Source organism: Leucopleurus acutus (assembly GCF_964270905.1).
Source record: "Leucopleurus acutus genome assembly, chromosome: 16".
NCBI lineage: Eukaryota > Metazoa > Chordata > Mammalia > Artiodactyla > Delphinidae > Leucopleurus > Leucopleurus acutus.
Genome location: NC_139158.1, coordinates 33291062 through 33316931, shown reverse-complemented (window position 1 = coordinate 33316931; position 25870 = coordinate 33291062). Strand labels below are relative to the sequence as shown.

General features: G+C 42.9%; 1 protein-coding gene across 5 annotated transcripts in view; it reads left to right on the top strand.

The window, feature by feature from the left end:
* The window catches only part of RBFOX1 (RNA binding fox-1 homolog 1), a gene marked incomplete at both ends in the record, with an annotated part of 1093433 nt that overhangs the window by 159264 nt on the left and 908299 nt on the right, over positions 1-25870 (top strand). For all 5 annotated transcript variants that reach the window (XM_082857460.1, XM_082857469.1, XM_082857464.1 and 2 more), the window contains one exon: positions 1-48. In XM_082857460.1, coding sequence (XP_082713586.1) covers positions 1-48 — 48 coding nt within the window. The remainder of the gene's footprint in view (positions 49-25870) is intronic.

Genomic DNA, 25870 nt, shown 5'->3' with positions numbered 1-25870 from the left:
GATATCAAAGTAGACTGCAATACCTGTGTGGAAATAGAGGACAGAAAGGTAAGTCAATATTTTTCATCTTTTTGGTTTCAAGCAAAACGAAAACTCTGTGATTTAAACCCAGCTGTTTAAGGCGTGCCTTACTGGACGACGGCTTGCAAAGGTGATTCATGTGCTGGTATGACTTGAAGACAATCATATTTTTAAATGGCTGTTTTTTTTATCTTCGCAATCTGTGTTAGACCTGATAACTTCAATGAAGATGGCATAATGTAATTGTGTTAAAAATTAGTGTTGATTTTTATCTTAGTCGTTTGCTTCTTTTCAGGAAAATAGCGCGTTTATCCTTAACTCATTTCACATTTTAGTTGAATCTTAAGGATGATTATTATATATAATATGCCACATACTACATAGAATTATAGAACATTGCATATATTACAGAATACATACTCTTGGGCTTTGCAGGGTGTATCCTGAAAAATATATCTGATCTATACACTTTGGCTTGATAAAGGGCCTGTCCTGATTTCCATCATGACACAGTCACATGAGCAGTGACTTTCTATGATATAAATTTGTTCACATGATGTTTTGCCGGGCGGGGGGGCAGGAAAGGGAGGTCGTTTCCCGCATATTTTAAAGTTTCCCCCCGTTTATCTTCTTGTTACACTTGGTGTGGACCCCCTCAGGAAATGCAGCTGCTAGACAATTGTTCTTCACTTTAATATTTTCGTTCTCCCTTTATTGACCAGAGTTCACAGAAGTTTCCGTGGTAGCGCGCATCCGAGCAGATCAAATTTTACCTTTAAAGCCTTGGATAAGGAAAGGTCAAATAACTGAATTGAGGGTACATATCTCCTGGCTACTTTTGACACCGTTCCACAATTCTGAAAGATGTTCCTCTGTGCAGCTGTACCTTTATTGTTGAAGGTGGTTATTATTTCAAGCAGAGGCTTTTCAGCCTTGATTTTGTGATAGCTTGGTCATCCGCTGATTAATAAGGTGGTGAGGACTTCTCAGAACAAAACTTGCTTTTAAATAGAAGACAGTTGCCACACATTATTTTAAGGAGCCTTAATCTCCTCACTTTGAAGGGAATTATGATACAGTATCTTAACTTCGAGCCACGCCACACGATCTTCACTTAGTTCCAGTTGTGTGTCTAGTTTGCAGAAGAGGTGTTTCAATTCGCATTTACATTCGCTGCGTCTTGATGTGCTGGTATCCCTGCACGCATGCATTCTGTGAGTTGGAGAAATGGAATGTAGGCTGAAGAGGTGTCTCCAGTCTTTTTTAATCTCTTCCCAGTGACTCTGCTCACCACGTCCCAGTGAAAGCATGTTCCCTGCCCTGCTTCCAAAGTTCAGGATGTCCTCACTTCTCTTGGATTTTAATGGAATTCACAAGCATGTTTCTGTCTAGTTTTTTGGTTTGTTCGTTTTGTTTTACTTTCTTTGCCAGTAGTGTTTGAAAGATACCAGGAGGACTGTTAAAGCAACATCAGTTCTGTCACCAACAAATGAGTGAACAACCAGGATAACCTCTGGGCAATGCCAGCCAGCCGCACAGCTCCATTCCATAATAACTATCCAAACTGCCTTTGGTTCGTGTATCATGACGATAATGACCCCTCCCCCACCCAAGACTATGGATGTTCTCTGGTGATGGCGCATGGGGAGAAATCATAGGTGATCGTTCTGTACATAACTTCAGCTGTTCTCAAAAAAGACTAACACAGACAGAGACTCATACGCACACATATGCATTTCTGTGCTGTGTCACGGACTGTTGGGTTGAGTCAGACACTTCAAATGAAGCCTTGTATCTGGAGGGCTGTCCTGTTGTTTTCCAGCCTTGACCCCACATGACTGATTGTTACCGAAAGAGGGGCCCGGCTGCTTGCCATTCTAAAGCCAATAAAGAGGAAAAAGTTTGGTGGAAAGGAAAGTTTGCTTTGTTTCGGAGGCTGGCAACCAGAGGGGTGAGTGGAGGGGGTGGACTCAGGTCCAAAGGCCAGTTCTGCCCCTCCGCCCCTCGCCAACAATCAGTGGGTAAGAGCTTTTCAAGGCGAGCTTCTGGGGTGCACAGGCGGAGGGAGGGGCTACATGCAGAAAGAGCACAGTCAGCTCTGACAGTCGTCCTGAAATTGGTCCTGTGGTGGGTCTGGTCGGCGTCATCTGGACTGTGCTAAGTACAGTTAGTCTTCAGTTCCAGGGTCGGCTTCTTCCCATTTCTTTGAGGCCAGTTCTCAGAATTGTGGCAGCTTATGTCATGGCTGCAGCCTGGCCATCATGTAGTTAACTTCTGCGCCTGGTGGGGCTCACAGGATACAACTCAGAGTGTTATCTACAGCCCTTGAGGAGGAACTAAGGGTCCTTGACTTTGCTCCATGACTAAACTACTATGATTTGGTCCTGTTTGACTGTTTTCCTTTGCTTCTGCGTTTTCTCACTTCTCTGATGGAACTTATTCTTTGACTAAAGTTGTTCTATAGACAAAAGGCAGGCGGAGGACGTGGGGTGGGGGAAGGACCACAGGGCCCTGCTCTGTTTCACTAACCCTTTCACTGTCTTTAACTGGGGGTGACTCCTAGCAACACAAACCACCACAATGCCTACTTCCATTTTTGCTGTCTTACACTCTAATGCTTTTTATTCCCTCTGTTCAAGAGAAGGGCTTTGCTTCCTCTGAGTTCTGTTCTGATGTTTTGTTTTGTTTTTTAATTTTATTTTTGTGATTCTCACATCGGGGCTCTCCCTTCTCTGGATCTCCTAATGTGGTTGGAGGTGGGGTGAGGTGTTGGAGATGGCTGTGAATATCAGGGTCCTGTCTCTGGGGAAATCAGGATGCAGCCTGATCATCCCGGAGGGCCAGTGTCCTCCACCCTCAGCAGAGGAGTGCCAGTATCACCCCTCCGGACAGTGATGTGGCGTGAGGTCACGTAGGCAGACAGCCGGAGTCCTCTTCATCCACGGTCTGGGATGCAGCTCTGGTACTTCTGTCACCCTGACGTATAATTATGAAATTGCACCATCGAAGTGATGACACTCGCTCCTGCGTGTATGTGTGTGTGTCCCTCTCCATTCATTCCGAATGCTTCTGGCAAAATCAGTAATTTGATAAAGTGGAATTGAAGTGACAGGAAATGACAGAGGTGCCAAAATAATAAGTCAGCCTGCCTCTGAAGAGGCAGCCCCTTGGCCCGTGTGGATTTTTACGGAATGCTGAGTGCTCTGAAGGAGAACCAGCAGTGTTTTCTTTAAAGCTCAATTTCCTTTAGTTAAGAAAGCTTAACGTGATACCTGTTAGACTGGATGGCTTCCCAAGAATTACCTTCTTTTTCCTTTTCCTTTCACCTCCCTTCCTCCTTGGCTACCTCTCTTCCCTATCTTCTGTATATAGGGATATATTTGTATGCCTACATCCGTACCTTTTTCTGAAATATTTTTGGAGTATCTTCTCGATAGAAGAATTTTAGAAAACACAAGATCTCAAGTTTTCTATAGGGTCTAATAGGGTCCCTCCCCGCCAGACCCGTCCAATTTCAAGCCTCATCCCATTCTCTTCCACTCGGTAGGGCCATTTACCTTGAGATGAGTCATTTTCCCATTGAATCCTAGACCGGATGTAATGATGGGAGATAAACGGTGAATTTCAAGCGGCGGAGAGAGCCCTCATCTTAATGAAGAGCCATAGACTCGCTCTTCCTGGTCTGTGCACCGTCTGTACTCCATCCGAGACTGTTGACAGAAGGAGAGAATCTTTTTTTTTTTTTTTTTGCTCTCCATTTCTCTGTTTCTCTGTTTCTCTGTATCCTAGACGCCTCTTTTCCATAGGCAGACAGTAAGCTCACTGTCTGTTGGAGAACGTTGCCCGGTTGTTCATAGAGGGATTCATGGTGTGTACCAGAGAGTGGTTTCATTTCACACTTCTCTTTTGCTTCCAAGCCCGGCAATGAGCAGCGCCCCTGTGACTGGACCTGCACTTGGATGGCTTCCTGCCTGTTTCCTAAAATCACCCAGAGGATGTCACAGGGAGATCTGAAAGGCCGGTAGCGTTTTTCCCCCTTAAGTGGGAAGCAGAGCTCAGGTGGTTTCCTCCCACAGGCCAAGGCCACGGAGCTAATGCAGATTTAGCAAAGGTGATGGGAGGTCACCCGTCCCTGGGGGCAGCTGCACGGCCCTGAAAAACCTCCTGCATGTGACATTTACATGACCCGTGTTGCTGACGGAAAACAGAGGCATTTAAGTTCATTTTTATTTGTGGTGTAAAATCCATTTGAATTTCAACACTATTATGAAGACCGCGATTCAGGTGATGAGAACAGAGGCTGATGGATCAGTCAGGGGGAGAATCTGTCAGAGGAAATGAGAGCCCATTTGTCAAAGGCTGTAAACACAGACAGGGCTTCCTCTCCTCACTTACCGCCTGGCCTGGTGCGGTTAAACAGTTTCCCATCCACTCTAAAATTGCATGGAAGGCGTTTGAGCGGTTTTCAAAGTTAAGGAGCCTTTCAGATTGGGTCTGAGTGAAGCTGTGCTCGTGATTGGTGATGCTATGGTGCCGTGGTAAATACTAGGAGTTTGGAACTTTTCCTGTTGCAATCCTTACTCTGGACCAGGCATTCTTAAGTACCTCTGCATACTCACAGCAGCTGATGTGCGAGGCACCATCATTATCCCCGTCATACAGGTGAAAAAGGGAAGCTCAGAGATGTTAAGTGATTTGCCCAAGATCACTCAAGGTGCATCATAGGCTAGGGTTTAAACTCAGAGATTCTTATTTTGGAAGCTGTGTTCTAAGCCCTGATGCTCTACTGCCTTATACACACACACACACACACACACACACACACACACACAAAGAGAATCAAATGTGTAGAATATGAGAATCGCCCTTTCCAACTGATGAATTTGTACCTGAACTGGCAGCTTCACCCATTGCCAAGTAAATAGTCTAGTTTTGAGTCTGGGCATCCTTTCAGCCCCCATGTTTTAGCTCTAGCTGGCTCACAGTGGAGATTGATCAGAGCCTTGTCAAGCCTGACCTTGCGGAGAGCCGCTGGCACCTGGCCGTGGGGCTGCCAGGACTTCTTCTGGTCTTGAGGACAAGCGACAGTGGCACCAGGACGCAGTTCTGGCTTCAGTTTTCAAAAGACCCAGTTCGGTTCCTAACTTTTGCATTTCTAGCAGCTTCTATGCGTGGATTAGAAATTACGTGCTCAAAACACAGGAGTTTACAGAGTGCAGTTGTTAAAACCATGGGCTCTGGAGCCGGGAAGTCCTGGGCTTTAATCCGAGTTCTCTCACGTAGCAGCTCTGTGACTTCGAGAGCCTTTCTTACCTCAAGTCCCTGTCTATTTTCACATCTGTAAATTGGACGTAATAAAATCCACTGGAAATGTTGATTTGAGGAATTGACAAGATGATACTACAAGGCAGTGTGTATAGTGCCTGGCCCAAAACAAGAACTCAATCAACTGCAGCTACCTTTATTTTTGTTTTTGCTAGTGCCCACACCCACAGGCATTCCATGTCATTTATAATCAAATTCCTTTTAAAAAATGAGTCCCCCAGAAAGTGTTATGGGGGCTCAGAGAAATGGGCAACCAATGGGACCTAGTAGGCTTTGAGAATATTTTACAGAAGAAGAGATGCTTGGCCTACGTCAGGAAATAACAAAGTCACCTAGCTGCCGGGTCCAGGCAGGACTCATAAGTTAGTGAAGGGAGACAGAGGGTGATTGTAGAGTAATACGAAATGTCGCGGCAGCCTTGAACTCAAGAGCAATGGCCCCACGTGCAGGGTCTTCTGTACAGCGCCTGTTGCCACGTGGAGTGTAGGGTCAGTGCTGCCATTTTCTAAGCCAATCTGGAAATCTGGATTTAATATAAAACTACTTATTTTAAAAACACTGTGCAAACCAAGTAAAACACGTATGCAGAAAAGAGTCAAGAGACTTGCCGGCTTGAAATCTACAAGCCGCGTCTCAGTGGATTAGGAAGAGGTCTTGTGTGCGTAATCTCAGGGGCGGGGTCTGTTGAAGGCTCTCTTGGCAGAGGGAACAGCATAGGCGAAGACACAGAGGTGGGAAAGAACGTGGTATGTTTAGGAGAGATCAAGGTCCAGCAGGCGTGTCCAAGAGTGGCCAAGGGGGGACTGGCGCAGTGAAGGCTATGGAGGGTGTTGTTTGCCACACCGATGGACTGGGGTTCTGTGTCAGTCTCCCTCCAAGTGGAAGAGAGAGTAAGGGAGGGCAGGTCCTTGCTGGATGGGGCCAGAATGACATGGAACCAAGGAGGCATTTGAAACTTTGGGTGACTAAGTCAGCCACAGAGGGAGTCACTGAGGGAGGAGGGAGAGAATGGGGACAGAGCACAGAGATGGAGCCAGAGGCTGGCCCTGGTGGAGTGCAGGGATGCAGGGGAGATGAAGGCTTTGGTTAGAACAAGGTGATATCAGCCAGGACTCTGAAAAATAGTGGGGCTGGGTGGCCAGCCAGGTGCCCTCCTTTTAAAGATGTTTGATGAAGGAGGACCATGTTTCCTATGGTCCAGCATTGCCCAAGGATGAGACTAAGATTTCAGATGACGGATGAGGTATCTGCAGATCAAATCACCTAGTGAAGAGGTGATGCAGTTATTCTCTTGTCAACTATTTTTCAGACCTTGGGATTACATCAAGGAGACATAATTTGGTTGTTTTTTGGTTTGTTTCCTTTTGTTTCTGTAACAAACCCAGAGGTCTGGCACATTTGCTCATCTACCTTTTTAACCAAGAGACCCAGGACCCTTGATAAACAATTCTAATATCTAGCTATAATTTAGTAACATTGTTTTACTTTTGAATGAGGGTTACATTCTTTATATGATAAAGGATATTGCTCTGTCCTTTCACGTCAATAAACTATTTTCTTTTAAAAAATTCTACTCATGATTTTTAAAAGTAAGCTTAAGTCTATTAAGGACAAAACAATTGAGTTAATTTAATGAAAATCAGATGGATGTAGACAAAGTGTGCATACAGATTGCAAATAACTAGCATTTAGGAAACACTGTTCTCTAATGGTGGGTTTGCAATCAGGGAAGAAGTTTGGGTTTGGCTTTGAGACGTTTCAAACTCTACTCACCTGCAAGGGTTACCAGAAGGGGGCAAGGATGACATTGGGGGTCCAGGCCGGAGTGCAGACAAGAGGGCACAGGAACAAGAGCCGCGCAGGAGGTGAAGTGAAGAGGAAGGTCTGGGTTTGCTAGAGAGTGAATCAGCCCTACCCACGTGGTTTGGTGATTCTGACCACGGGTCATGGATAACTTCATCCAGGAATGTGTTGGAGACGCTCAGCTTAAGTCCCTATGTTCAGCTGGCTGCCATGAGGAGTAAGGGAGTTGATCAACATGGACAATAAGTTAATCTCCTGGATTTCAGAGGCTTCAGATGCCAGGGAGGTTGAAAATGAGCACAAAACAGTCACCAGGCTTGGTTTTCTATTAGCGCCGCTCTCTTGCTGTGGGGATGGGAGTGGATTAGTCCTCTGGGCTCTGACAGGCAGAACAAAGACAGAGGAGAAGGCACGCTCCTTATCCAGAGGGGCTCTCCCAGAATGGGAAGCATTCATGGAAGAGTTTCTCATTAAAGGCCAAAATGAGATCCTCAGGGCAGACCGGGGCAAAGCCTGCTGCCGTGAGCACAATTTGACGAGACTCACAGAATGCGTCTGGAGATTGGATTTCTTTTCTGCTCCAAATGTCCTTTTTGAAGGCTGCCTGTGTGTATGCATTACATGGGAAGATGCTCCGACGTTCCCCAAGGCTGTGGAAATGCAACTTAAAGCATCCCCGAAGAATGCTATTTGAGTTGCAATAGAAGGGGGACCAGGGGTAGAGACTCCTGGGTGGGGTACAGAGATGGAAGTCTGGAGGAGGGAGCATGGCAGGACTCGGGAACTGAATAGAGGTTTGTGGCTCGAGATGAGGCTAGAAAGCAGGCAAGGCCCAGGCCATCTGAAGCCTTATAAGCATGGGGAAAGTTTGTCCTTTATCCTAGAATGATATTATTTTATCTGGAATGGGATCTGATGATGTGAAATGATCAGATGCAGAGAGACAGTGCCATTATGTTGTGGCGTCTACTTGATGGCTTATTCTTGACCACTAAGACCTCCGGTGGGTCACCCTGGCCCCACTGTCTCTGACAGTGGAGTAGGGCAGCGCCTTCTAACACCAGCAAAGACTTGACCTGTGCTGCTTGGCTTTTCTCTTGTGCCACATTCTGCATCTCATGCAAATTCCTCAAGACTGTGACTCCTCTGCAGATTATGAGCTCTCATTCCTATAGGGAGAGGCTCTCCTTCCAAACGAGTTCACAGCCACTCGCCCGCCGGTGGTTTGGCTGTGTTGGGCGCTCACTCTTGCTCCTACCATCTCCAGCCAAAGAGTGGCGCCATTTAGCACGGGCAGAGCCACTTACGTCTATGAACTTGACTCAGCTTCTGTGCTCAGCATGGATTTGTGGCCAAGATCTGGGTGAGACTTGGTGTGTCCACTGCAAGTAGACCCTGCTTTATCCTTGCTGTCTGCTGGGAAACAGAAGGGAGAGCTACATGTGCAGCCCACCGACATCAGTTTTACTTAAACGTGGGGACTAGCCAGCAGTAGGGATGATCTATCCCAATGTCTGGAATTGTGTGTTCAGAACCTCAGAGAGAAGGGGATGGAAATCAACTCTGGAAACGAGCCTCCCCCCCCCCCCAGAATGGCAGAGTTACGTGGCTGCCAAGAAATCCTCCGGAGCCTGAAAGCTGACTCCACTATTTATGTGGGGAGGACTTTCAGACCATCACTCAGAGCCCTAAATCTGAGGGAAGAGGAGTTTCATGTCGACCAACGCAGCCTCCATCCTCAGTTACCCCAGTTAAGCTGACTGGTAAAAACGAGGAGATACACCTAACATGAATGCCGTTGGTGCACAAAATATGTATTTTAAATGTCAAGAAATAAAATTCCAAACAGATGTTTTTCATCAAAAATGTCTGCTTAGTTAAGACATTTAAAATGATATCAGCCAAAGCACAAATCCAAATATTTGGGATTCAGGCAAAACTACGCTGAGAGGCAAAACCAATACCTGAACTGTGCTCACCTGAAAGAAATGATGTTTTAAAAACTCTCTCTGCCACCCAGAGAAACATGCCCCCCTTCAAGGTTAGCATTTTTGTTCACTTCTACATCATTTACTCAAGAAGACAATGTTGTGTCGTGGAAAAGCGTTTTGGAAGCACACAGACCCTGGTTCTGCTCTTTATTAGCTGTGAGATCTTAGAAGAGTCACAGTAGCTTTCTGGTCCACAGCCACACCCTCTGTAAAGTGGGGATAGAGCCTGCATACCATTCTTGTGAGCTCTGTTGGTCAGGACATCTTCCACTGCATAACAGAAAACCAAGTGGCACCAGCTTAAAGAGACAAAAAAGAGAGACAGTTGTTGGGTCCAATGACAGTAGAATTGGGCTGTCTTCCGGTATAACTGGTCCTCGGGTTTAAAATTCAAATGAGATTACCATGGAAAGAAAGAGCTTCTTTTCCAGTAATTTTGAGCACAATTCCTGAGGGGTGCTTATTGGCTTCACACCAGTCCCTTAGCTGTGGAAAGCAGTCCTCTGCCTGTCCATTTGCCTTGACCACGATCAGAAGTAGGATGGGCCCCAGCTGAACGGCTTACGTGGACCAAAAGTAGAATGAAGTTCCTAAAGGAAACCCTGACTTATTTTTTTCCAGAAGAGAAGATGGATAATAATAATTGCAACTAGCATGAATGGAACACTTAACTATATGCCAGACAGTTTTTTGTGCATTCTATGATTGAATCCTTATAAAGATCCTTTAAGATACTACAATATTGATCCCTGTTTTACAGACAATGAAACTGAGGGAAGGAGGAGTTAACTAACATGCCTGACATCACCCAAGTAGTCCGTGTAGGATGGGGTTCAAATCCAGGCAGTCTGCCTTTGATTCTTAACCACGAGGCTATGCCACTTCTTCTGAGGCTGCTGCACAGGAGAAAACAAACAAAAAAACGGACCTCGAAGGCACCACAGGCTCAGTGCCTGGCTCACAAGTACACGAAAGCTCTGTTTATGAGAATTATCGCTACAGAGCGCTCAACGGAACAGACATAGCCCGGGCTAATGCCACATGGCGTTCTGTGATGTATCCCTGCATTTAATTTCCCCTAATGACTTATCCTATGGTATTATCTCGAGGTCCTCAATGGGTCTGCTCTTCAGAATGATCAGAATACTCATGGAACCAGTCAGTTCTTCACTTCCCCGCATGACTGAGAGTTATTTTTGTAGACAAGAGCTTCTTAACTCCAGGAGGGGCCTCTGTGCCTGCCTTTTAGATTCCATCTGCAGGTTAACTGATGCGTTCCCTTTTACTAAACTTTGAAAATGAGCTGTTAGTCATACTTTCCTCTTTCATTTATTTTAGGAAAATTCCGAAGGTGGTGGTGGAGGGGGAAGGCATGCAAAAACGGGAAGAGCTTCTGAAATGGATGTGGTGTGGAGTTAAATTAGCCTCTGATGGGCCGGAAACCCAGATGACAGAGGATGAGGGCTGCTGGGCACACTCAGCAGTATCCCGGGCAAAGATGTAACACAGCGCCGTGAAAAGCTGTCGAGGTGGATCAGGCCGTTTGTCTGATATACCCTCCGCCAGCCTTGAAGCTGGCTCTGGGAAGCTAGTCCAAAGAATCACGGGTATAGCAGAGTGGCTAAGAGCTTTAGCTCGGGATTCTCAAAGGCCTGGGTGTGAACCCCAGCTTGGCCACTTCCTGGTTATTTAACCTCTCAGATGCTCAAGTTCTGTCTAAAATGGAGCAGATAAGAGAAGCTCCTTTCTGGGATGGCGGTGGAACTCAGTGAGCTAATATACTTAGGGGACTTAGCATCCTGGCTGGGTGCAGGATGTGCCTTCAATAATGGCAAGCAGCCTTATTGTTGCATTCTTATATTTGTTTTCCTCCTACTCTTCCTTAATCTTATCTCAGTTTCCTAGATCTCTGGTGGAATCAGAGAAGTCACATCTAGGACCAGGTAAATAAATAGCAAAGTTAATGGAAAAGCTTAAACTAAATACCGGGTCTCCAATTTAAAGTGTTGGGTTTTCTATATCCTGCAGGTACTTATCAATCTGGGTGAAGGTGCTCAGAGAGGGTTGGAAAGCATAGTGAAAGGTATAGGCCAGGGATTGCAAACAGATTTCATCTCTGGTGTCAACTCAGATTGATCGATAGTGGCTGCATAGAATGCTGTGTTGATGAGGAGTCTGAGTTGTGGGTTCTGCCAGAAAGAGTACATGATTGATTAGTGATGCCTGCCAAAGGCGAAGGAGTGGGAGTTACAGCACGTGTGCTAGGAGGAGATTGTGCTCGGCCCGGAATTTGGCAACTGATGAGGACACGGGGAGTGGGAAGGGTAAGCTGGGACGAAGTGAGAGAGTGGCATGGACATATATACACTACCAGTTGTAAAATAGATAGCTAGTGGGAAGCAGCCGCATAGCACAGGGAGATCAGCTCGGTGCTTTGTGACCACCTAGAGGGGTGGGATAGGGAGGGTGGGAGGGAGACGCAAGGGGGAGGAGATATGGGGATATACGTATATGTTTAGCTGATTCACTTTGTTATAAAGCAGAAACTAACACACCATTGTAAACCAATTATACTCCAATAAAGATGTTAAAGAAAAACAAACACTGCTCTGTGTTTAAGCCCAAAGATGAAGAGAAGGCAGACACTTCATGCTTCTGTGACATTCACTACTTGGTCTTATTTTTGAGCATGCCTGTTTCTCTTGTTATATTATGGATTTGCAGTCCATCAAGGCAGAGACATTTTTATAGATAGTACATGGCTATAAAACAATTAAAACATGGCTTTTAAGCCAAACATGGCTTAAAAACAACTCAACGTATAAGAGCTCTCTATCCGGCACGTGTGACCACGCTTTCCTCGGCCCTTGAGAAGCCTACTCTGTTGATTACATTTTGGTGGTAATTTACCTGACTTCAGCCTCAGATGGGTAGGGTTAAGATTTTGATACCTTAATTTTAAAAGTGTGAGTTATCACTAATGATATTTGTCATCTCTTTGCAATTATGTATTAATTGGGACTGAGCTGCTTACATTTTAATACCATTAATTAAAGCTATTATTTTCATTTGTCATTTATTTAAAAGAAGCAAGTCTATCCTTTTGTGTAATTTTTAGCAATACATTTTCTTTAAACTCTGAATTAAAATGCATTTAGGAAACAATTAAGTGCAGAGCTCGTTTTCTAGGGTAGCTCTGTCATCTCTTCTTCTCCAAAAAAATGGCCATCATCTTTTTTTGTGATGAGTGGTGTGAACATTAGTTAATTTCTTCCTCTTGAGTTGATGTGTTTTATTATCTCACTTTGTGATACGTGATTGGGCAACTTTACGCTTTAGATAGAAAGCACGCCCTGTCCCAATGTGATTTATGTTATCCCAGCACTTTTGCACAGTTCAGCTGAAATTTTCTTCATGTTCATCAAGGTCAGAAAACCCACGGATTATGCCATCCATCTCAGCATCGAGAGGGCTGCAATAAATTTTGATGGGACTTGATGTCATAACAACAGAATTCAAAGATGGGGTGGGGAAAACATGCACACATGTGTAGACACACATATGCACATGTACACACACAAGTCAATGCACATTTTATATGGAGTTCTTATCATATAACTGAGGCTTTTTGGGGGGGGGGAGGGGAGGAGGCTCATTATAGGTTAGAATTTGTTAAAATCATCACAAATGCAGTATCTTTTACTGCGGCCATTGCAAACCAAAAGCTATCAGAATCTGCAGATCAGCCAGAGGTTTTTCCTATTTTCTTTTTAACCGAAAGGTTTTCCGGATTGATTGGCAGACAGATCCTTGAGAGCAGAAGAGGTCTCAAACTCAAGATGTTCTGGCTTTGGGTTAAGGGAGCAAATGTCAGGAAGCAAAGCCTCATCCTGGGCCGGGCTCCCAGGCTTTGACTCAGACGAGGAGGTTGACAGCTCTTCTTAGTCCTCTGATCCGATTAAACACCTAGTTCCCACGGTCCACAGAAAGTCAAGTCCCAGGAGTAATTGAAAACTTTTAGGTGCATCTCTGTATCCCCCTCAAAATAGTACGCTAACTTGCACTAAGGAAAAAAGATAGTTTTTAGGTTGATCTGTTCAGATTGAGCTTTTCTGTTGATCCAGTTCATCAGTTCATAAATTGACAAAAATCAGTTTTGCCCCTATGATAGGAGTGTTTTCGTGGAGAAATTGTGAAAGCTGGGAGTGACCATTAAGGAACTAACAGACAATTCACACAAAGGAAATCATAAGTAGAATCAAACACATGGTAAACACCTGTCCTTGATAGCTGTATGAAAATGCACATTAAAGCCACTGTGAGACACTAATTTCTACGTACTAAATTAGCCACATAACATAAAATAAGAATACTACCTTTTCCCATACTTGGGTTGCAGTGAAACTGGCCCCCATATTCTTTACTGGTTGTGCTGCAATTTGGTGAAAATCATTTAAAAACCATGAAAAACCATGCAGATGATTGTTCCTTGGACCCAATCTGACTCCTATGAATTATTCCAACTCAATAGAAACAAAAGCCATCACTCTTCTTTTACTTGCAATGTCAAAAGATTGGCAACACCCTAAGTGTCCAATCTTAAGGTGATGGCTTATTACATTGAGTATAGAACATGGTGGAATATTCTGTGGCCATTAAAAATGATGAATGTGCTTGTGTCGGAGGCCCATGGAATAATAATAGGTGTAATGTTGAGTAAAACGTATCCCATAAGGTAGCATGTGCTCCTGATTATATATAAAATTTGTATGAGAAAAAAATTATTTTCATATTTGCACATAATTTCATTAGCTTATGATCTGAGAATTAGGAAGGAAGTCATTGTGATGGTTAACTTTATATATCAACTTGACTAGCCGTGGAATGCCCAGATTAAACATTATTTCTGAGTGTTCTATGAGGGTGTTTCCAGATGAGATTAGCATTTGAATTTAGACTCAGTAAAGTAGATTGCTTCCTCCAGTGTGGGTGAACGTCACCCAACCTAGTGAGGGTCTGAATAGGACAAAAGGCAGAGGAAGGAGAAATTTGTCTTTGTGCCTTACTGTTTGAGCTGTGATATCTCATCTTCTGCCATTAGACTGGAATTTACACCAGCAGCTTCTCTGTTTTTCAGATAGATAGATAGATAGATAAATACATTTAAAAATTCCGTAGTCTTTATATATCCATATATTTAGTACCCATCTATCTACATCACATGTCTGTCTATCCATCTGTCATCTATCTATCTATCTATCTATCTACCCATCTACCTGCCTACCTACCTATCCTATCCTATTGGTTCTGATTCTCTGGAGAGCCCTGACCAATGCAGTCATAATGGAAGGATTGGAAGAGGTCCATTGGAAGCCATGCAGGATGGAGCGTAGGACTGAGTTTGGGTGTGACCCTTAACCTTTCTGCATCTCTGATTTCTCTTCTGTAAAGAAATGAAAGTAGAAGCAGCTACTTCTTAAGGTTGTTGTGAACCTTCTCTATAATGTGTCTCAATGGCCAATCTCCAGTTCCTGGTCCATAATAATCATTCGATGCATGGTTACTAATAGCAGTCACGTGACTGGAAGTTGTAACAGTGGAGATCATGATACACAACTGATATTCCTGTTGAGAATTAGAATATCACAGATGAAAAGAGTCTCCAAACAAGACACCATAGTCTATGATGAGTGTCTCAACTGAAATGGTACCAAGGATCCAAACACTTGAGACAGACAACTCGCCCACTGCCAAGACAGCCCCAGGGAGGTGTCTTCATTTTTCTGCAAAGCAGGGCTAGAGTTTACAACAGGGGTCCCCAACCACTGGGCCACGGTCCGAGGCCTGTTAGGAACCAGGTGGCACAGCAGGAGGTGAGTGGCAGGTGAGTGAGTGAAGCTTCATCTGCCGCTCCCCACCACTCCCCATGGCTCACATTACTGCCTGAACCATCCCCCCCGTCCGAGGAGAAATTGTCTTTCACAAAACCCGTCCCTGAGGCCAAAAAGGTTGGGGACGAATGGTTTCCAACACTGTATCTGATACCGGACTGAATGTGTTGTGCCAACGTGGATCTGGTTGCAGATTCAAGCCAGGTAAAGTTATCCAGATGAACATGCTTCAGGTTTGCTGAAATAGGACCTGTTGGGGTTTGTAGCAACTTGAAAAATGATTGATAGGAAAAAACGAAGAGAGAGCCTGCAGCAGCCTGAGAAACAGTGAACCGAGAGGTGAGAATTACAGTTCCTGGGAGTTCTGAGGAAGGCTTGCAGGATCAGGAAGGTTTGGGGACAAGGTGGCTTGGAGACAGAGAAAAGGGCTTGAACTGGACTGATGCCCTTGGGGATAAAAGGGCCTGGACACTTTCCAGATGTGACTCCTTTTTTTGTTCTTCCGGCATGGAATCTAAAGAGTAACAACGACTTTTTGACTACTCAGTATTTTCTGTGCACAAGACTACTTGCTAACTGCTTTACAAGCAGGATTCATTTAATCTGCGCGCCCAACCAAGAAAGCAGACAATTTATGTTTCAGATGATGAAGTGGAATTCCAGAAATATTAAATGAATGTTCCAAGCTCGCACAGTGAGTAGATGGCAGGGCTACAATTAGATCCTAGGTCCCTCTAAGCCCAGAGACCATTCATTTCCAGGTACTCCCAGCTGCCATAAAATTAAGGGCGGCCAACCACTTGACGGTAGTTAAAGCCCTATTGTAACACTTGGCTGGTTACCTCTATTAATACAAATATATATATACATAAAGATATAGATTTATGTGGCATGTTTCTATGCAGACTAGAAGTCTTTATTTTGTTACTGTGAGTTCAAAATGGACTTCTTGCCCCAAAAGCCTACCTACATCAAAAGATCCAAAAAAAAAAAAAAAATTTTTTTTTAAATATCCAGCAAAAATTAAGAGCCCTGTATCAAAAACGTCAGGGAGCTAGAATTAAATAAAAATTAAGCCTGGAATCAGAGGAATGACTCAGTGGTTCATTACAGACTTACATTTTCAATCAAAGATAAAATCTCATTAAAAGTATATCTTTGATTAGGGAACACGTTTGGACCGCTCCGAAGTTGGATTGCTTTATCCATAGACATATGAGCCATGAAATCTTTTTTCCCTCTTTTCTAACTTTAAAGACAGCGTGCTGTTTATCTTCTGACATCGTTATAAAGGTTATTAATATAGAGGAAGACTGAACAGAGATGGTAAAGCTTTTAAAATATCTACCAGGGACTTTTACCTGGTAAAATTAAAAGGCCTATTTTTATCGTCTGTTGCGATTTTAGGGAAGACTTTTTATGTATTACTTGACTGATTCATCAGTAAGGAACAACACTGAGCCTCTAATCCTGCACTAACCCAGTAGAAATAGAATGCAAGGCACACATGGAATATTACATTTTCCAATAGTCCCGATAAAAAGGCCAAAAGGAGCAGATGAAATTAACTTGAATAATGTATTTTATTTAGCCTATGTGGTATTATCATTGTAACATGTAATCAATATCAAAATATTTATGAGATAGTTTATATTCCTGGTTTTTTTGCACTAAGTCTTCAAAATCTGGTCTGTTTCACACTCACAGAGCATCTCGATTCGGGATAGCTTCATTTCCAGCCCTCAGTAATCACATGTAGCTTCTGTATTGAGCAGCCTAGGTATAGCCCAATCCTGTCATTTAAAAGAGAGAAACTAAGGATCTGAGAGATCTCTTAGAGATTCTCCAATAACAAAAGAGTTTACATTTGGAGAAACGGTTGTATAGCAGATTTTCCCTCCATCATGTGCCTTTGGGAAACAACACTTTTAAGACACATGGTATGTTGATCTGATGTCGGACATCCTTTAAGTCCTGTGTATCTTGGAATAGAGGCTCCGACCCATTGTGCTGAAGTGTCCCCCACTTTAAGCTCACAAAGTTAATCACTGACCAGGAACAGCTGATAAGGCTTGTTATGTGGTTTAGCCAGGAAAGTTGATAGATCAGTGGTTTATAGAGTGTTTCCAAGTGTGGCAACCGTTTCATCCTTCCCAGATGAAGTCATTTTGGGTGGTGCATGGATTTGTCATTGAATATAATTGAAGCACAGAGTGAGAAGATAATTTCCCTTGCAAGTCCATTTCAGTCGTTCTAACGTCAAAGAGACATCTCTGCGTGTTGCTATTATGTCTCCAGCACCTCTCTAACCCTTGCTAATGTTTTTGAAAAGAGGGAGAGCTTTCAGCAGACAAAAATACCGCCAGAACTTAACAACTGAGGAGCACTGCTGTCTTTTCAACCCATTTAGTCTGATTGTCTCCATCTATTCCATTTTGGTAGTGATACAAAACAGCATCTTAAATTTTTATTGAAGCACAGAAGTCAATTTAAAGGAAAATAATAACCTCATCATTGTAAAGGTGACCCACGGATAAGGCAAAAATAGTGAAGTTGATGTGTGAATGAACTGATATTCAGGAAGTACGTACTCATCTTGTCCTGGTGATGCAAAGGGAAGATTTGTCTATGCCTGTTTCAGACATCACTGTGTTGCTTAATTTCTTGGTCTCGGTTTCCCTGGCCAGTTTCCACTGGCGTAGTGGTTAGGAATCTGCCTGCTAATGCCGGGGAAACAGGTTCAAGCCCTGGTCCGGGAAGATCCCACATGCCTTGGAGCAACTAAGCCCGTGTGCCTCAACTACTGAGCCTGCGCTCTAGAGCCCGTGAGCCACAACTACTGAGCATCTGAGTGATGCTTCTTGGTCATGGAGGGACCTGTAGATGTAGCACTTGAAATGAGCAAACATTTACAATGGTACCCTCCCTTTCAGGAGGTGGCCTCTTTATCATTTTTAGCTAAGTACAAATGGATTGAAAAGGGAGTCACATATTTTGAGACTCTCCTTTGCTCAAAAATCTTAAATGCCTCCACAAAAAAGTGGACTCATCCAAGTCCAAACTCACCACCCACACCAGCCAAGAGGACCCCAGTGTGTTCTTTGAGCAAAAAAAAGATGAAGTATTTTTATATGCAATGTTTTCCTTTCCTTTCTGGTTTCAAGTTCTGTTTGTTAACTGTTAACTCATGCTACAGAGGCTAAACAAATACTAGAACTTTCTTCATCATAAAAACCACAATGTCTAGCTGTTTATTTCCTTTCATATGTCTTTGAGTTTTACTTTGTGATCTCATGTAGTTTACGAAAGCAGTATTTTTTTTTTTTTTTTCTGCCTGACAGGCAAGGCACGGTGATTAAAGGTTTAGATTCTTGACTGTGATGGAGTTAAACCCAGTTTTGCTGCTTCCTGATAAAGTGGTCTAAAGGAAATTAATTTACCTCTCTGAACTGCAGTTTCCTCACTGGTAAAATAGGTTCACAGGAGACCTATCATGTAGGGTTCTGGTTGCTAAGGAAGAGACATAGGATAGTACTTATTATGGGACTGGGCATGTGTGTTCACTAAATGGTAGAATTATCATTATTACTACTACTATCATTCATTTCTCTGCTTTTTCTTGACCTCCTAGTGGATATTGTTACATGCGTTCTATTCTAAAATAACAACATTTGGATTTTTCCCTCTTATTCTGCTTTACCAGTGTCAAACTTAAATTGATCATTAGCGGGTAGTAGAAGTAATGCTTGACAAGGGTCACTGCTGTGGTTATGATTTAAATCTTTGTGTTTCATCTTTGTAACATAGCCACCTAACTTTGCAAGCTATTCATTCAACAAATGTTGCAAATTTACAAGCTTCCTGGTCAAAGCATTAATGAAGTGCCTTCCATTGTTTCAGCTACCATTGTGAGGGTAGAACTGCATTAATACTTATATAAAGATCACAGTATAAATGCAAATGGGGCCACATGATAATTGGGCCTGAGGAACTTTTAACATAGTTTATAGAAAACTTCAGGTTTCTATCCTGGTCTTAGAGTAAGTTGAAGTCTATTTTTAATCCTATCTTGTTTAGAAATCTTTGATCTCCATCTTGGTAGCAAACTTCGATAAATCAGTAATTTTTGCCTGGCAAACTGTGTTGAGAAGGATTCCGAAGTATAACCAGATTTAGCAGAAGTAGTTGGGTGATCAATTTGTGAGGTTTTCCTTGTCTCCAGAAGAGGGGACATATACAGGTATTTTCCGTTCCTAAAATAGAGTCAGTTGAGAAAAAATTAAGGTAACAAATTGTGGCTAATTTAACCCATTAATTCAAGTTGTAAAAACAAACAAACAATACACATAATCACAATGTTTCCCCCCCCCCAAAAAACCAGTCAAGTCATTTTACCAACAAATAGAATCTTAGCCCAGTGGAGTAAATGTTCAGTTTTCATCTGATAGTGTTGGTGTCATAAGCATAACCTCTTTCTTTGTAATTCAGTTCTCACATGAGTAAGGTGGAAATACAGCTGCCCTTTCTACTCAACCAGGTTGTTCTGAAGATAAAGTGAGCAATTTAGCAGATCAATCCAGTAAACATTTACTGAGCCCCTTGTGTAATTCACTAGGATTATGCTTGGAGAAAGTAAAATATGCTCCTTAAAAAGAAGTTTTGATGTTAATTTCTTTCTTTTTTCTTTTTTTTTAACCTTTTTTTCTTCTTTCAAATTTTGAACTTATCTCAAAAAGATGGCCCGTTCTCCCTGACTCAGAACTCTTTGCTATTACGTATGTATTTTCTAGATCCAGTTTGTTCTACCCCGCCCCCCCCCCCCAATAAAAAGGATGTTAGGATCCTTTCATAGTTCTTCCTGGGAAATAGCGAAACCCCTGTACCTTAAGTATGGATTTTTTTGTGCGAGACATGCATCATTTGTGCACTAGGACTAGGGTGATTAAAAAGACAAAAACAGCAAAACGACAGAACAGAATCAGTGCTTTCTGCTTGCGTTCTCAGACACTGAAGCACTCAGCCCTGTCTGCACAGGAAAAATCGAACTCTCGCCTGCAGGTCCCCAAGCCTGGCCACTAGAGGCATCTCTCCTGTTTATGTCACCATTGCTTGGCTACCAGGCTTTGCATCCGATTGTCCCTTTTTGTGGAACTACGAAGACTGGAAAAACGTGATAGATGCTTGCATCTAGGTGACCTAAGTTTTGTGGACAAGGAAAGTTAGACGTGCATTTGATAATAATTGCATTTTAATGATTTATCATTCATGTGTTTGAAAATGATGTTGTGGTTATTTAGAACAGGGTTCCTCCGTATTCGTGTTTTGGACCAGATGACTCTTTGGTGTCGGGGGGCCGGTGTGGGGCTGCAACGTAGGGTGTTTAGCAGCGTCCCTGGTCTCCGCCCACTAGATGTGAGGAGTATCCCCCTCTCCTCAAGTCACGGCAACTAAAAATGTCACCAGAAACTGTCAAATGTTCCCTACGGGCAAGGTTGTCCCTGGTGGAGAATCACCGATGTGGGGGAATGTTTCCATGAGTAATAGATTCATGCTCAAGTATTTCAGGGTGAAGTTTCTACAACTTTCACAAACAAGCAAAACAGTAAAATAAAGGCAAAAAGATCAAAGAAAGGAAAGGGGGAAGTATCACAGTTCAAAAAAAAAAAAAAAAAAGGAATGGAAAGGAAAGGAACCAAAGGGAAAAGAAATGTGAGAGCCAAATGTCACAGGCCAACAAGTCACCTCAACAAGTCACTGTGGGGTGATGACAGTTTCTGATCAATAGGGAGCAGTTTTTAGGAGATGAACAGGAGAAAGTGATTCGGAAGACTTTACTTCAACTTCATATTTATTTATCGAATGGCAAAGTATTAACTACAAAATTACTTTTTCTTCTGCATTACCCAGAAGACTTACGTTAACATGTTATGAAAACAAACAAACAAACAAGAAAGGCAGGAGAGAGGAGCCTATTCTCGATGAAGAGAAACAAAAAGGGCATAAAAAATCGACGGCAATGCTGAGGTTGTTTTTCAGAAGGGCTCTAAACGGCCATTGAGACATTCAAATACGACACTAGATATTAGATAATAATTTTGAATTGAAGTGGTTTTTTTTTAGCATTGTGAAAGTAGAATTGTGGTTTGTAGGAGACTGTTCTTATTAGGACATGTATGCTGAGATATGGTTTAGCAAAACAAAAGATAGATGTAGTTTAGACAGACCTATACACACGTATACATATATATGTTGTATATATATATATGTATGTATATACAGGTGTGTGTGTGTGTGTGTATGTGTGCATGTAGGCAAACTGCACAGACCAAGTGGATCACATCAAGTCTAAGGGGACCACAAGCCCTCAGGTCTGCATGCCATGCCCGTGGGTCTAGGTACAGATGGGAGTATGGGATGCTGAGGCCCAGGCTGGGCGATGTCCAGCAGTTTGAGCTTCCTGGACAGGCACACCTGAATTCGAAGCCTCCTTCTGCCAACTCGTAGCAAGTTGCTTCTCGGTGGGTTTTATAACTTGGAAGCCTCAGTAAAATGGGAATCACAATTTCCCTTACATGAAATGGCTGTAAGGATGAAATGAGGTCACCTAGGCACAAGCATCTGTCACGTGATAGGTACCTGCTCATACCCGTCCCCTTCCTTTCTCCAGGTTATACGCAGCCTTGTTACTATTATGGGGGAGCTATTACCAGCTCATTGTGGGCACTTAAAACTTGTTTGCATTTCACTTGATTGTTTAAGCACAGAGAAAATAATTGAATATCCTTGTGGTTTTCTGGGCTATTAGCATGTTTTTATAGTTCAACTTTAAGGTCTGCTTCTAAAACACACCTGCCTAGGCACATGTTTCCTGACTAGTCTCATGCTTGTTAACCTGTGGGCTGCTGGTGCAGAGGCTAACATGGCCAGTAGATGGCAGCGCAGGACCAAGGAAAAGCTCCTGGGAGCAGGGCCACAGCTTTAATTAGCTAAAAAGCAAGACAGGTACGTGTCTATATAGTTTTTGATTTTGTAATTTTCCTGAGCAGCCGTTGAGGGCAGCTGTTTTCATCCTTTCCCCAGTTGAAATATCAGAGGAGAGGGAATATCAAGATGCAATCAATCACTGGCCACGGCACACGCCCTGAACTTAAGTCTTGCAAACATCATCCGCTTGTGCCATCTTAGAAACTGCTGCCTCGGAAGGAGGCATGGAGCTATCAGTTACTTCTAGGGCTGCAATCCCCTCTGTCCTTGAAAAGCAAGCCAGCTGACTCTATGGGTGCGATCAGGAGACGGCCATCCTGATGGGAGGCTGGCTTCTTTGTCAGTGTCCTAGAAGTCGATCTGGAGCCCTAGAGGAAGAAATTAAAGATCGCCTTAAATTTGTGCCTGATGGCTAGCCCCCTGGAATGAATTACCATTAGATGGTCAGCAAAGTAATTGAAACATGGGAAGGCTGGAGGAAAAGAGAAAAAAAATTCTTAACGATGATTTCTCCTCTCGTTGCTTCCTTTGTCCTTTGAGTGAGAAAAGCTTGATGTGAAAGGAGCTAGTATATTTTCAGCACATTGTATACGTTTTCTGTCTTTACTTAGAGTGATCTTCAAATTAATCTGTGTGTCAGGTAGTATGAGTACCATTTTACAGATGAGGAAAACTGAGTCTCAGAGACATTGGGTAACTTGCTTAAGGTTTCATCATGATGAAAAAGTTTCAGGGGAGATTCAGACCTCGATCCCTTGTCATTTCCTTTTCTTCCCCAGCCTCCTTCGTGGACAGAAAGGGCTTCTAAATAAATATGTGCTGTCTCCTTTTGTATTCTCTTCAATTTCTTTATTCCTAGTCTTCTTATTAACTAACAAAATAAAAACAAGAGGTGCTGTTGGCCATTATACTGGCAATGGATGGGTCTTAGTTAAGTTTACTGGAAGGAGAGTTCCAGATTTTAAAATCACACTTTTAATATAAACTAAGCCCAAACATCACTTGCTACTTACACAGAAATAATACATTCATTGCGGAATATTTTAAACACATAGAAAAATACAGGAAAGTAAATTGATCTTACCACTCAGGAATAACAACTATATTACTTGATGCTTTCCCTTATGTTTTTCCCCAAACCACCTGCATTGTTGACAAACAGCATTCATACAGTGTTGTGTTTATATTCCATCATGGAAGCACCTCCTATCTCAATATTATTTTCCTTAGAAACACCACTTCAGTGGTTTTGTGTCCTCTCCCATTATATGAATATTTCCTAATTTTTTTCAGTGATTCCTCTGATCTGTATACTAGGTTGACTCCAACTTGGGAGAAATAGGTTCTCTCTGGCCTCTGATAGAAGATGCCACACCTTAACGAAAAGATTCTTTGAAGATGTTTCACATACCGATCACTGGGCTATGTACGTGGTCTGCATTGTTTTATTTAAACCCTGCAGCAACAGCAGTGGGGCTACCACTTCCTCACGGACTAAACGGAGAGAATATGAAGGAACAATTCCCTTCAACACAATCAGGCGGGTTTCCACCCATCCCAGACCTGCCACTCCAGTTGCCAGGTTCTTGTCACTCAGGGAGGTCTCAACCAGACCAGATAGTGGCGGGGGGGTGGCGAGGGGGGCGCCTTTGACAGCAATCAGAAGGCTTCTTTCCAAATGGGGGACTTTGCAGACTCTCCTGGGCTTATTCTGAACCTTTGTCCCTCCCCTTTTGCTCTGCTGATGCTTTGGGAAGCCCCGAGGTCCATCCTGATGCGCACGGATGACAGCACGTCCAAGGACCACCATGCTCAGGCCCCCCTGGTACCTAGGAGGCAGCTTGTTTTTGCATAATTTAAGCACTACATAGTTTTGCCATTTAAGTTCTGTGAAATTGGTGTTCTCCCATCCATGAAATTATATACATCTTGGGAACACTTGCAGTTACTAAAGGGGTGAACACATTCTTCAAAAGGGGGAGACAACACGTGTTGATAGAGCTTACCCCAAAGAGCGCCACTCCCTCTCCTGCCACCGCACGGCACAGAGACAGGCATTTTCGTTTTAAACTCTGTGGAAAGTGAACTCCCAAGTATAAGCTTCCCATCACATATCCAGCTGCAATTCGTTCCCTTTTCCCAGTTTCTCCCCATAACCCCCTCTCTCTTCCTTCCTTCCACACATCAAGAGACCCATGGAAATTGTGGGTCATGTAGATTTCATGTTCTTTCTAAACCTTCTCCAGACTGTTGCTACTCACTTGTGTTTTGGGTGCCTACGACAATGATAAATGATCTTCCAAGAAACGTTTTTGATTGAATAATTTGTATGTACGTGATTTGCGCTCTGTGTGTGTATGTGCACGCAGATTCTTCTCATGATGATATGACTTTAAATATTCCTTATGTAAACACAAATATTACATGACATCATACAGAAATGCTGCTAAACTCTGTTCACTAATCTCTGCAATGTTAACATATAGGATGGCAGATATCTGGTTCCTCAAAGAATTGGACTTAGAGAAGAAACACATTTCTGTGACTTGGGGCATTTATAGAAACACAAATTAGAATTGACACCCTCTGAATTCCTGGTTTAAAGTCAGGGGATAATGGTTACCAAAGGGGAAAGGTGGGGGGAGGGATAAATTAGGAGGTTGGGATTAACATATACACACTACTATATATAGAATGGATAATCAACAAGGACCTACTGTATAGCACAGGGAACTACATTCAATACTCTGTAATAACCGATATGGGAAAAGAATCTGAAAAAAGAATAGATATAGGTATGTGTATAACTCAATCATTTTGCTGTACACCTGAAGCTAACACAACATTGTTAATCAAATATACTCCAATATTAAATAGAATAAAAGTAAGTAAAATTAAGTCAGGTGATAATCTGTATTAGTCAGGATAGGCTGGTTTGTGCTACAGTAACAAACATACCCTGATATCTTAGTAGCTTATCCATTGGAAGTTTCATTCTTGCCTCAAAAGCCCACAGCAGATACAGCTGCCCTCCAAGGCAGTTCTCTTCCAAGGGTAAATGTCAGGATTCAGGCTGTGTCTATTATATAGCTATACTTATGTCTTATATGGCTTTTTTGCAGGGTTGTAGTAACAGGAGAGGAGAGGGCATTGAGAGCTCACACCTGCTCTCTATGTGTCGGCTCAGAGTTGTCACATGACACTCCCACTTACTACCTATGGCCCAGAACAAATTACGTGAGCCCAACCTTGCTGCAAGGGAGTCTGGGAAATGTGTGCTCGCGAAAAGCAGAATGAACTGGGCCTCAGTAATCATCTATCATTTATCTCCGCCACATTGCAGAATGATCCTCCTGAGCATAAGCTTTAGAAATAGAAGATGCCACGTGCTAACAAAAATATTCTTTGCAAACATACTACATGGCCTGCGCTGTGCTATGCACTTTACCTGCATTATTTCATTTAAATCCCACTGCTGTAGTGGTGGGGATGATTATTTTCTCGAGGTAACTTATGGAGCACTAGCAGTGGGTACACTGGGATTCAAACTCAGGTCTACCAGACCTTCTATCTGCAGATTCTTGACAGAGAGCTGAAGGAGCCCAGACTTATCCTCTAAGGCTGCTTGTGTCTGGAATTGCTATACAAACTGTCGTAGGACCTCTGGCTTGAATTGTTTTCCTGTTTTTGTACATGTTTATAACACCTATGAAGTGATAAAATAGACTTTGAAACATAAGGAAGGCAATTTTCTTATCCTTCATATTTATTGTATATGAAAATCGGGATGTATTAGATGTGGTTAATGGATAACTTTTTGTTTTACAAAAAGAAAACAAAAACCTTTTAAATGGT